The following is a 12327-nucleotide window of genomic DNA, read 5'->3' as shown; positions in this document are numbered from 1 at the left end:
CTTCAATTTAAAAAAAAATGATAGCCATGAAATATCAAGCTTGATGCTTATCACCAACAATATAGATTATATAGAGAGCTTTAAGCCAAGGAATTACTGATTCTGCATTTATGGGACAAAAATGCAAGCCTTTTTCTAGCATGCTTTTCCAGTTATCAGAAAGGGAGGGAAATTTTACAATGACTGTAAAGCATACAACAATGGATACATACCTGCAGTAACATGCTAGTAATAGATAGGTGTTACTTGTGTTTGTTTTAGTAACTTTTGCACACATCAAGAGATTTGTTTTTTATAAAAGATACCATAGAGCCAATGGCACAATATATGTAATCTGACAAATCAAAACATACTTAAAATGAAAAGGCAACCAAAATACTTTACAACATCTCTCATTTATAAAATGTATACACAGACTTGGGCCTAACACACTTCACTGCACCACATCAAGTCCGAAAGTCCAATTTCCCTTTCAGATAAAAGTGTGTCTTTTACAAAACCAATACCTATTTTCAAAATCAAGTCAGTTGTATTAGACTGTACTCAGTAAAAAAAACTGAATATATTTTCTATGGCTGCAAAATTTCTATGCCAGTACAAACGAAATGAGTAAGACATAAGACTAAGTGCAGGAGAGTATCAGACCCTATAATGCATATTTATATTGAAAATGTGTTTCATGTGCTTAACAGATTTGCCAAGGATAAAATCATTTTTCACAAAGAAGATTCCCAACGCTTGCTCAGTAATACCAAAGTTCCATTATGGGAATTTACTTTGAGTGTCAAATTGGGCGGGGGGAAAAACACCTACTTTTAACTATTATTATAAAATTGTTACAAAAGGAATTAGGCTGGTTAATAAGGACTTGACTACAACCAAGGAGAATGAGTCTTCCTTGAGAAGATACTAAAAGAACCTAGTGAGACTGGGGTAAATTAAACACAATAGTGTCACAAGGCATACACATAAACTGACAAAAATTACAGCACTTTTATTCTCACGGTACTTATTTTATATCTTGAAGACAAACTGATTATGATCTTCCAAAATACCAAAAGTAGCTTGGAAATTTATCAATTCCTTTCCTTAATAGAACGAGGACTTTCACCTTCAAATATTGTAATATCTGAAAGGGTTTCAATGCAAGATAAAATTATGCATTATAACTTCAAATTATCATAGTATAGCCTCCCTGGTATCCCCATCTAATGACACAACAGACACAAACAAGCTATCGAGCAAGAATCTGTTAACAGTTTTATTTTTTTATGTTAAATACCATGGGACAGGATCATAAGGATGAAAAACTCAGTCAACAACTGCCTCACAAGGGATAAGAAAAATTCTGCCATGATATTAGCAAAGGTAAAGGAGAAAATTTACACTGTAAGAGGCACCATTTCCCCACAGAATACCTCTTGGCATTTCCTGAATGAGTGGGATTAGCAATCTAAATAAATCATATTTCAAGAGGTAACAGCAACAGATAAAATTTAAAGGTATTATTAAAATAACATTTACAAGACTCTGAACAATTCTTGAACTCTTATTAAAACCACAAAGAAAGAACAATTCTTTATTTATGAATTTCATAAAGGACTGAATGTGCAACTGACATCGCTAGTGAGGATCTGGTAATATACAATTTGTCCAGTAGCCGAACAGTTTTTTTATTGTGTTTCTAACCGTAAGAGATCATTAAAGGCAAAGCCTATATGACGCTGTACACACACAAAAAATGGTCACCGTGGGCCATACTACCAGTGAAGTGGTAGGTAAACAAATCTTTTTCTGGTCAAGAGAAAAAAAAAAAAAAAGAAATAGCACTCTGCATGCTTTACTCTACAAGATGAATTTCCCTAGAAAGAATCCAATGAAAATGGCTGCAATTACAACAAGAAGTGAAGGAAGAGGACTGGTGACATTATCTCTGAAGGATGCAGCTGAGGTTGATCCAGGTTTATCCGAGTGTGCTACCTTTCTGAGCCTTAAGCCTTCATCCTAGAAAAAAATATACGCAAAGAGATTTTAAAAACAAACACGCATATAATAAGACTACAGAGGTAAAAATCTACAGACAGAAAGCAGATCTGTATGCATGTGGCTGGGGAAGGAAATAAAGATTAACTATTAGCTGGCATAAGAAAACTTTCTAGGATGATGCAAACATTCTAAAACTGGATTCTAGCGATGGCTACACAATCCTGTAAATTTACTGAAAATCACTGAATTGTACATTCAATTAGTGTCTTTATAGAATGTACATTATAAAAACTGATTTTAAAAACTGGAGCTCAGAAATATACTCCTAAAAAATCTGAAAACTCAGATATGGTTGTATTCACATAGAAGGAAAAATTCTAGTAAAATTAATACAATTAAAGAACAACTCTGTGCATGCACTTTTATTTCCATTGTGGCCTACAGTATTTTTATATTTGTTATACCTGTCCTAGCCCCATCAGTGCCGAAGACTACCAGAAACAAATCTGTAATCTGACCGGTTTACTGACTCATTGCAACCAAGGCACCCACACAGCTGAGGCATAAGGAGTATCTCACCAAAGGAAGAGACAGGACTTTATAGGATTTGGGGGAAGGGGGAAGTTCGGGATGAAATTTAAATAATGCACTGTTTTGATAAACTCAAAGTAACACTTTCACTGAAAAGTTCGACTACAGTTGAATGGTATTTCCATGCCACTGACTGTGGCATTTGACTTTACCCCAAGAGCTGAAACTATAAAAAATCTTGTCAATCAGTGTTCCAGAAAGGAAGTTTAGGAAAGCAGATGAACATTTTTCTCTATTTTTGTGTTTTTCAAAAATGAGTAATAGGACATTTTTATACTTTAAAATAATTATTTATTTTAATAAAATGTAGCACCGTAACTGTATTTACTTAAAACTATAAACACTGTAATTATTTTTTGTGGATTTTTGACACACTTTGAAGAACAAACTTGAAATCAATTCATGCAGTGAAAAGGGGTAAAGTAAAGGAGGGCTGTGTGTAAAAGGTTCAGAATTGGGGCTGAACTGCAACGTAGACACAGAATTCTGTTTCTTTGAAATCTACAAATTATAACTGATGTGGAATGTTGCATACAGAAACCTCTCATCTGAAACTCTGCACCTGGACTGAAAAGGGAGGCTGCTTCTCTATGCCAAAGTGACTGCGCTCCAATAAGAATGGGCTGCTTCATTCTGATATAATGGTTTCATACAGCAACACTTCTGAGTCTATGATTTCAGGGGCAATGTTTCTCAGTAAGAAAGTAGTAGTCACTCAAAATAGGAAGTTGTTATGACACTTTACCAGTGGCAGTATGACCTTGGGAAAAATACTGATATCTGTATCTGTGACCTAGGCAGTTGGCTTTATCTGTGTGTCCATCATCCCAACCAGATGAATGGCAGGGCACATTTTTACTTCCTCAGTACAAGCTAATTTTATTTTCTCACACTGATTTTTCTAGGTGCTTATTAATACCAAGTAAAAGAGTCCTCTTGTTATCATACCACTTTATTTGCATTACTGGATTTTCTGAGGGTTTGTGGGTCTTTTTGGTTTTAATCTAATTAGTCCTGTGTGGAAAGAGCAGTGATTCTCAATCCCAGCAAGAACTTTAAAAAACACTGGTGATTCTGATTCAGTAGGTCTGAGGAGGGACTGACCAGGTCTATTTTTAAAAAGCTCTCGGGGAGATTCAGAGACATAGTCTGGAATAAGAACAACAGGGGTAGAGGAATAAAAAGGGGTAGTGATTAGACATGCTCGAGAAAATTAATCTAGCAATAAATTATAATGGCCCTTATGTATGAAATGCTAAAGGGCTTGAAACTGATTCTACAAGCCAGTGATCTTTTACTTATCGTTTGAACAGCAGAATGTTTTTTCAAATAACATCTCCTAGAGAGCATCAGCCTATAAAGAGTAGAGATCAGGAATTAAGTCTCACTCACTTAGCTCCCTGTTCACTCTTCTTATTTTCCAGCCCTGCCCTACCCATTCTATTCCTACCATTTCCACTCTCCCCTCTCTACCGAGAGATAAACAGTGGTTTTTTGAACAAATATACCAAGCATGCTAATGAGCACATCTTTCATCAAAGAACACAACTGTGCAAGTCATGGCAGATAAAGTAAAAGTAACAAAAAACTGCATCCTTAAAAATCCATGGGTGTGTGGGTGTGAAATGGAGATCTTCTTTCCACTATCCAGACAGGTGCTGTGGGAAGAGGGTAGGGGTGTCCCCAGGGGGTACTAAAGGATATGAAGAGATAGCCAGAAAAATTATTTCAACATAGATCAATTCAAGATATAGTGCCTCTGATTCAGAATGTGGCTCCTTTGAACATTTTTTCCAATTTTTTAATTTTTATTTTTAAATTTATTTTATTACATTTATTGGGGTGACAATGGTTAGTAAAATTATATAGGCTCTAAGTGTACATTTCTATAATACATCATCTACATACCACATTGTATGTTCACCACCCAGAATCAGTTTTCTTTCCATCACTATATATTTGATCCCAGTTTCTATGTACATTTAACACACAGAACAACCAAATGTAGATTAAGTCCCATAATTTAGTTTATTTACTTATATACATTTTTGTATCTTCTACTTTGATTAAAAAAAAAGGACAAAGCCTAAAAAAAGCAATTTAAAGGTACTCAGATCTTGAAATAATTACTTGTCAAAGGCTTTTAATAACCTCCACACATATTCAAATTCCTCAATTCACCGGCCCATTCATTTATTCATTCAAATATACAAATGGCTACTATATGCATGTGCTATGAATGCAAAGATGAATGAACACAGTCCTTACACCCCCAAGGAAACTACAGCCCACCAGAGGGAGAAATACTTCCAACAGAGGTATGGTGGAAACAAAGGAGATAGCATTCCAAAGCAATTTTTCTTTTCTTTTTTAGAGGGAGAGTGTCCTACTGAAAGGATGAGAAGAACCAAGTACCAAGAGACAAATGTGCATGTATTTATGTGCTGTGATGGTAGGAAAGGAATTCAAGACATTCCAGTCAGAGGGAAGAACACAAGCTAATGCAAAAGAAGGGTGATAAAACAGAGAAGTTTCTTTAGGATACTACAGTGCAATGTTGTCCAAAACAAACATAGTATGATTTTCAAATGTGAGCCACAGAAGTAATTTTAAATTTTCTAATAGCATGTTAAAAAGGTAGAAAACAATTGGCAAAATTAATTTTAATATATTGTATTCAATCCAATATAACCAAAATATTATTTCAATACGTAACAATACAAAAAAAGGCGTATTTTACTTCTTTTGTACTAAGTCTAAGAAATCGATGTGTATTTTACAATCACATCTCAATTCAAACTAACCACACACCAAGTGCTCAATAGCTCCATATGACTAGTGGCTGGCTACTCTATGGGACAGCACCATTCTAGACAGTTCATATGACTAGGGCACAGAATGTGAATGGTACAAACAAGAGAGGAAGCTAGCAAAGTCACTAGCCGGATCACAAATAACTAGGCCATCTTCTAGGATAAGAACTTGCAGGCAATGAGAAGCCACGGTAAAACTATAAAAAAAAGATGGGAAGTAGGGAGCAAAGGACAGGACATAATCAAATTGGAAGAGAAGAATTGACCAAAGATACATTAAAAAGCTGACAGATAAAAAGGCCTAATATTCACATATCCCATGTCTTTATTTAAATCACTTATTTTCAAAAATAACTTACTCTCAGGTGTCGATTTTCTTCTGATAGCTTCATCATTTCTCCTTGAAGTCTTTTACACTCTTCCATGAGTTTCCTTGTTTCAGTATCATTGAGTGAAACACTATGTGGTTTTGGCATGGGTCCATCTTGTTTAGATGCATTCAGTGGAACAGCTTTGCTAGGTTCCATATCATTCTGTATTACAAAGAAAGTGGGAGTTTTTTAACTGACCAAATCTCCTTACAGGTTTTAAACAAAAATTTAAACTCCATATCCTTCTTTAAAAAAAAAAACATTACTTAAAAGTTTTGACAATTTTCAATTTCACTAAGAAAATTTTTAACACCAAATGTTATGGTATTTGGTATCTGTGAACAATTTTAGGACTACATCAGTAAATGTCAGCAGTTAGATAAGCAAAATAAGCAGCTCACTCCCTCCTTACTCCCATAACCCTTTGCACTTACCTCTACCAAAGCACTTATCATAACAATGCATTTTTGATGTTCTTTCCTACAGTACTTCAAAGGCTGGGATATCAAGAGTCATTTCTCTTTGTATTTACCTCCTTAATCCAGCACTTTGGCCAACAGTTATTCAGTGAAAGTATGCTAAATGACTGATGCCAACCAAAATCCAAATATGAAGGTCATTTTCAGTGCTCTGATTCTGCAATTCAAATGAGGTTCTAGGAGGGTTAGGGAGATATTATCATATTCCTTCCAATAAAACTAGAAGACTATCTAAGAAAAACACTTAAAACCTAACTCCTATTAATAGGAAAAAATAACTAAAGGAGATAAACATTGAAGGGGAGATAATGAACATAAACATACTATGGCAAAAAAAAAAAAAAAGAGGGAAGGGAGTTAATTTCATGATCTTAAATTCAAAACATAAATGATTCTTTCAAACTAAACAGTATCACTGTTTGCTTTAATTCATGAAATTCAGCATGGAATCACTGTACTTAAGACACTTTTATAACTACAAGCCCCCCAAATCTTAATTCTTACCAACACTTACCCATTTGAAACTAGTAGCACAGGCATGGATACACATACCTAGGGCAGTGCCAAGTGCTCGAGCCTGTGATCTACAGTGCCTCGGCATCCTTCCATCCTAACAGCATTTATCCCATCGCATACAACATAACAGTATTAGTGCAACAAGTCATTTTAATTAAAATTTTACTTGCTAAAAATTTAACTTGTTAGATAAAAAGAAATAAACTGCTTAATTCAGATATATATGTCTAGATTTTAATTATAGATTACACACCTACCGTGTTTCCCCCAAAATAAGACCTAACGGGTCTTATTTTCAAGCCCTGGAATGATTTTTCAGAATGACACCCCTTGAACGTAAGCCCTAGTGCATCTAGAGCAAAAGTTAATATAAAACCCAGTCTTATTTTTGGGGAAACACAGTGTCACATCATCCCTGCTCCTGAATTTACATTAAGTGCAAATAAATTGTTCAAGGGGAAATCTAGTATTTTCTTATCCAGGGGATGTGATTTGATCAGTATGCCTAAATCCATGTAAAAATTAATTATATGAGGTTCTAGTGTATAACACTATATATTTGACCTGTGAACATTCATATTTTTCTATTTTTCTTTAAAAGCCTCACATTGTGAAGGGTTTTTAAGAAGCCCACTCCAATTTTCTTGTTTTAAGTTTTTCTCTCACTCTTGTTTTTCACATTATCCTTCCCTGTCCCTCTATTATTAAAAATCTGTTTCAGATATATTTGGCTCTCCACCAGTATTTTCTTTCCTATTCTTTTCCTTAATATGTCTTGATTAAGAATTGAGGAGAAAACATCATGCTTATACCAAAAAGTCAAAAAATTAAGAGGAAATGCATGAGGCCCATAACTGAAGAGAAAAACATTAAAATGAGGAATCATCAAACTGTTCATAATTGGATTTTTATTTTTAAATAAATTCATGAAATTCCAGAAAATTCAGACTTATGAGAGGAGAAAATTACCTACCTCCTATTATCTCATCAACCCAACACAACAATTATTTGTTATCTTCCAACATTTTTTCATACGCATATTTTGTATAATTAACATACAAGTAATATTTTTATCTTTATTCATTTATATTTTTATCATTTTAATGACACAATGTCATTAAATATTCTTTTCTGTTCTTTACCAAAATAATTTAAACATTTCACTCATTAGACATTTGATGGGTAGCTTCCCACTCTTTGGGATTTTAAGTAATGTCAATGAATATCTTCTTACTGTGGCAGAATTAGATTTTTCTTTTTTATTGTAATTTTTCTTAATGTTGTTATACCACTTTTATAACAAAAAGGAGAAGAAATGTCATTACCAATTTGTGGAACACAGACATAAAGGCTAGAATGCAAAAGATACAGTGAAGCTTAAACATGTTCCACAAGTGAGCCAAGTTAAGTCGTGAAACAAGTTACATGGAGTATAGTTATATCATGTACTATTCAGGTCCCTACAAAGCAGTCAACATACATAGTAGATACAAAGAAATCTAATTTATTTATGTATATTTAAAGTATAAGCATACATAACCTAACTTAGCTGAGGGTTAAAGAGGGTGGGGGTGCGGCTGAGTCATTTGTGTAGTAACAATCTGAAGAGCCTGATGGGAAACACTAAGGCTGCTGTGACTTTTAAGTATATGCTTCCATTTAGGAGCTCCACTTAATGAGGTTTGGCTCCAGGAAAAGAGCTTGTTCCTTGAGAGTTGCTTCAGGAAATTGATGAATAGTAACATTACATTAACATTATGTTTAACACTGCAACTTAGAATAAACTCAAAGTTCAAGGCCATGATATCAATTAAGAATATATACCATGTCTTGTACTTTTTCCATTATTTTATTTTAGCCTGTAAGCAGTAATCTCTCTCCATCTATGAGTTGAATTTACTTCTGTATTCTTTTTTAACAATCTTCAGAATTTCAATTCCAATATTGTAAGTTATTCCTATTGGCTGTAATTAGACAGAGCCGAAGATTAGAAATAGAAAGGGAAAGATAAAATATAAACAAGGCAAGATAGATTTTTGCAATGAAGCCTTGGGAAGGACAGAGGAGCAAAAGAACATAAATATGAGGCAACATTCTTGTGACTATTATGAGTAAGGGGTGTAAATATATAAAAAGAGAATCAAAAGGCTAAAGCCAAGAGCTATAGTATGAAACTGTCAGAGGCATAATTAATCTAGGAAAAGACAGTATTTAAAAAAATAAGGTTATTGAAGACTTTTTTTCACTTTAAACAGCCAATTTACTGTTTCTCTAGGGTCATTATTTCTAGAATACCTAAAATCACAAAATCAAAAAGTATTTGACATTTAGATAAAAGGCCAGATTTTTTTAAGCCTTAGTATACATATTCTCTGCGAAACAAGATCAAAGTATAAGCAACCTGCTCACACTGTAGGGTTCCTGAAGTTTCCAGAAAGCAAGAAATGGTAAAGGGAATCACACAGCAATCATTATACCACCTAAAAGTCACCATTGCCTTATTGATGTACCATCATTTTTCCTGAGTACACAGGTACATATGTGTATACACACACACACACACACACACACACACACACACGCACGCACACACACGCACACACAAAAATACATTCAAAGATGACCTAAGATATTTAGGGCTTGTACCACAAATTCTCCTACCCTGGGACATTGTAAATAACTAACAAAGACAGTTAAAGATGGGTGCTACTATTATTTGTATTTGATAAAACATAAAACAGTAATTTCACTTATTTTTTTAAAACATAAATACTTGCCGGAAAGCAATGTTTGCCAACTCCTACCTTTACTGCTATGTCTGCTAGTCTATTCAGATATGCTCCTAACTTCCTTTCTAGCATATGCTCCCAAAATCTCAGTGACAGGAAAAATCATAGCAATTTCATAATAATGATCAAATTTACATCTGTCCTGCTCAATACTGAGATTTTATTGTTAAATTTTTTTTAGAATAGAGCATAGTTTGTGCATATGATATTTAACTGATTTGTAGTTCTACTGTCATTTTATACACAATTGAAAATTTCAATTCTTTTTACTTCACCCAACACACTCACAATACCACATGTGTGCTAGGTAACTACGTTAACAAAACCAATAACACGAGTAGACTCCTATGTCTGTTAGCTCCCTAAAACAAACCTTCTGCTTCTCCTGTTTGAACACAGTGAGTCCCCTGGGGTCATTCTTCATGTTATAACTGGCAGGAGTTGCAACTGTGTGGTTGATGCTGCTCATTGAAGTGACAGCCGAAGCAGTCCCTGAAGTTATACCCTGAGGTGGCATGGGAAACATATTCTCAGATTCGCACCAAACTCTGAGTTCTCCTGCATGGTACTGGGAATGACTAACATAAAAATCATTAGACTCTAAGACATTCACATTTTATTCTATAAAAAGATGTTAAACATAAGAAACAATACTAATAAATAATAGCTATGTTAAAGCAAAAAGTACAAAATTTCTGAATTTTTTATATTATTTCCCTAACAAAATTACCTATGATTTTGCATTATGTTCAAATTATATACAAACCTTATTAAATTTATGCTAGCCTCAAGTTATCCTAAAATGAGTACCTTCTAACTTTGTGATGCTTAATTTTTGTTACTAATCAACATTTGCCAATATCTGAACAAGGACTTCATATTTTCTTAACTTTGATACCATTCAACCTGAACAATTAAGTTAATTGAATTTTTCCCCAAGGTTCAAATCTACAATGATTTATATACCTCTCCTATACTCAACACCTCTCCAAAACACACACATACATACACACACACACTCCTCCCAAGACCAATAAACAAATTTAAAGATGCATGTAACACTGTAGTATACAATTATCTCTGCAGTTCTCTTCCTACCTTCTCAAGTTCCTCTAATACAGATAAAAATAGTATTATCCAAAAAGTTTGGAACAGACTCTGAAATAATAGTTATTGATATTCAGATCACTGTATATAACTAAGAGAACTCTGTCTTAATAATGCATTGTCCTCAATCTGTTCTTTGTCTCAATAGAAAATAATGTATATTTAATAATAAAAGATATTTATACATAAGACTCCTTAAATGCCCTGTGCTTCACAGCCCTTCATTAAAACAAATCATTACTTTTTCCTAGAAAATATGTCATTAACAGATGTTATACACAGGGCATAAATATGTTATATGCAGGGCAATACATTTTTTAAATCTGGAAAATAAGTAGAGCTTGAGGCTTCAAAAAAGCAAACAAACAAAAGGTTTAATTGAACACAAAGAACTGAATAGGTGATAAAATATCATAAATAACAAGTTGATTAAAGTCACATTCAATCCTGAAAAAAACACTACCACTAACTGACCTTAGATTTCATAATACAGAGTTGATAATAACTGAAAAGAGCTAATAATTCAGAAAACCCCACTTAGTAAAATACAAAATAGTCAATGCTTTAGTATCATCTGCCTCCAGCTATCAACAACATGCTGAATGGTTCTCAGTATTAGTGCTGAACACAACTCAATTGAACTCTATGGACCATTAATTTCCTGAAATATATATCCAGTCAAAGACCAATTACTACCTAGAACTAGGGAGACACCATGTATTTTAGTGTGCTTAAAGGCAGTGTAACTTAATGCCTGTTGTCCAGGAATAATTATTAATAGTATCTCCTTTTATTCTAAAATAGAAAGGTTCCTGGATTTCTATGTCACTCTATCTATGATCCAAATTAGACAGCTATTTCTCAAAAAGCAGCCCACAATGTAATGATGGTTCAAATAAATTAGAATTGATTTGTCATAAAAAATGACTTCTTTAAACTATAAAAATAAAAACATGGATTCAACCACTGTACTTCTTTTTTTTTTTATAATGTTTTATTTTTTTTTAATTAATTTATTTATTAGTTTCAGGTGTACAAAACAAGGTAATACTTAGACGTTCATCATTTATATCCCTCATACTGTGAACCCCCCTCCCCCCATCCACTATCCCTCCGACCTCACACTGAACCATCACATTATATATATAAAACTATAGTTGGCATTCATTAATGTTTAGCTTCTGGTGTACAATGCCATGATCAGGTATCCACAGTATCCCTGAGGTGGTCTCCCAAATAGGACGCATGGCCATCGGGTACCCAACAAAATCTTTACAACATTATAGAATACCTTCCCCAAATTAATTTTCAAAAAAACCCTGAGGCCATCTTGTGGTTACAAGCTGCTTCCAAATCCCTTCACCTTTCCCCTTATCCCCAACCCCCTCCCACACACCCATCTAACCACTCTCGGTTTTTTCTCTGCGTCCCCAAAACTGTCTCTGATTAGTTCATTCACATAGTCTTTTCTTTAGATTCCATATATAAGTGAGATCATATGGTACTTGTCTTTCTCTTTCTGACTTATTTAACCACTGTACTTCTAAAGCTGACACCTTTCTTACCCTACAAGATTGACTATAAAACTCCAATCATTTTCTTATTTATACAATTGGTATCAAGGTCCTAAAAGAACCAAAGAAACCTATAAAACAGTAACATATCCTTTTCCCAG

At 33.9% G+C, this 12327-nt stretch overlaps 1 protein-coding gene across 2 annotated transcripts in view; it reads right to left on the bottom strand.

Annotated features, from left to right (window-relative positions):
- Window positions 1-1237: 1237 nt before the first annotated feature.
- Window positions 1238-12327, bottom strand: part of VAPA (VAMP associated protein A) — a 38615-nt gene continuing 27525 nt past the window's right edge. Inside the window, exons 5-7 of one of the 2 annotated variants that reach the window (XM_081077985.1) lie at window positions 9919-10050; window positions 5750-5923; window positions 1238-2004 (exon numbers count right to left, since the gene is read on the bottom strand). In XM_081077985.1, the coding sequence (XP_080934111.1) occupies window positions 1846-2004; window positions 5750-5923; window positions 9919-10050 (465 nt within the window). In that variant the 3' untranslated portion in view covers window positions 1238-1845. The remainder of the gene's footprint in view (window positions 2005-5749; window positions 5924-9918; window positions 10051-12327) is intronic. The other variant, XM_081077984.1, reaches the window with a different exon arrangement.

This window comes from Rhinolophus hipposideros (assembly GCF_964194185.1).
Source record: "Rhinolophus hipposideros genome assembly, chromosome: 17".
NCBI classification, from domain to species: domain Eukaryota; kingdom Metazoa; phylum Chordata; class Mammalia; order Chiroptera; family Rhinolophidae; genus Rhinolophus; species Rhinolophus hipposideros.
The sequence above is the reverse complement of the archived record's forward strand: the minus strand, read 5'-3'. Positions and strand labels throughout refer to the sequence as shown.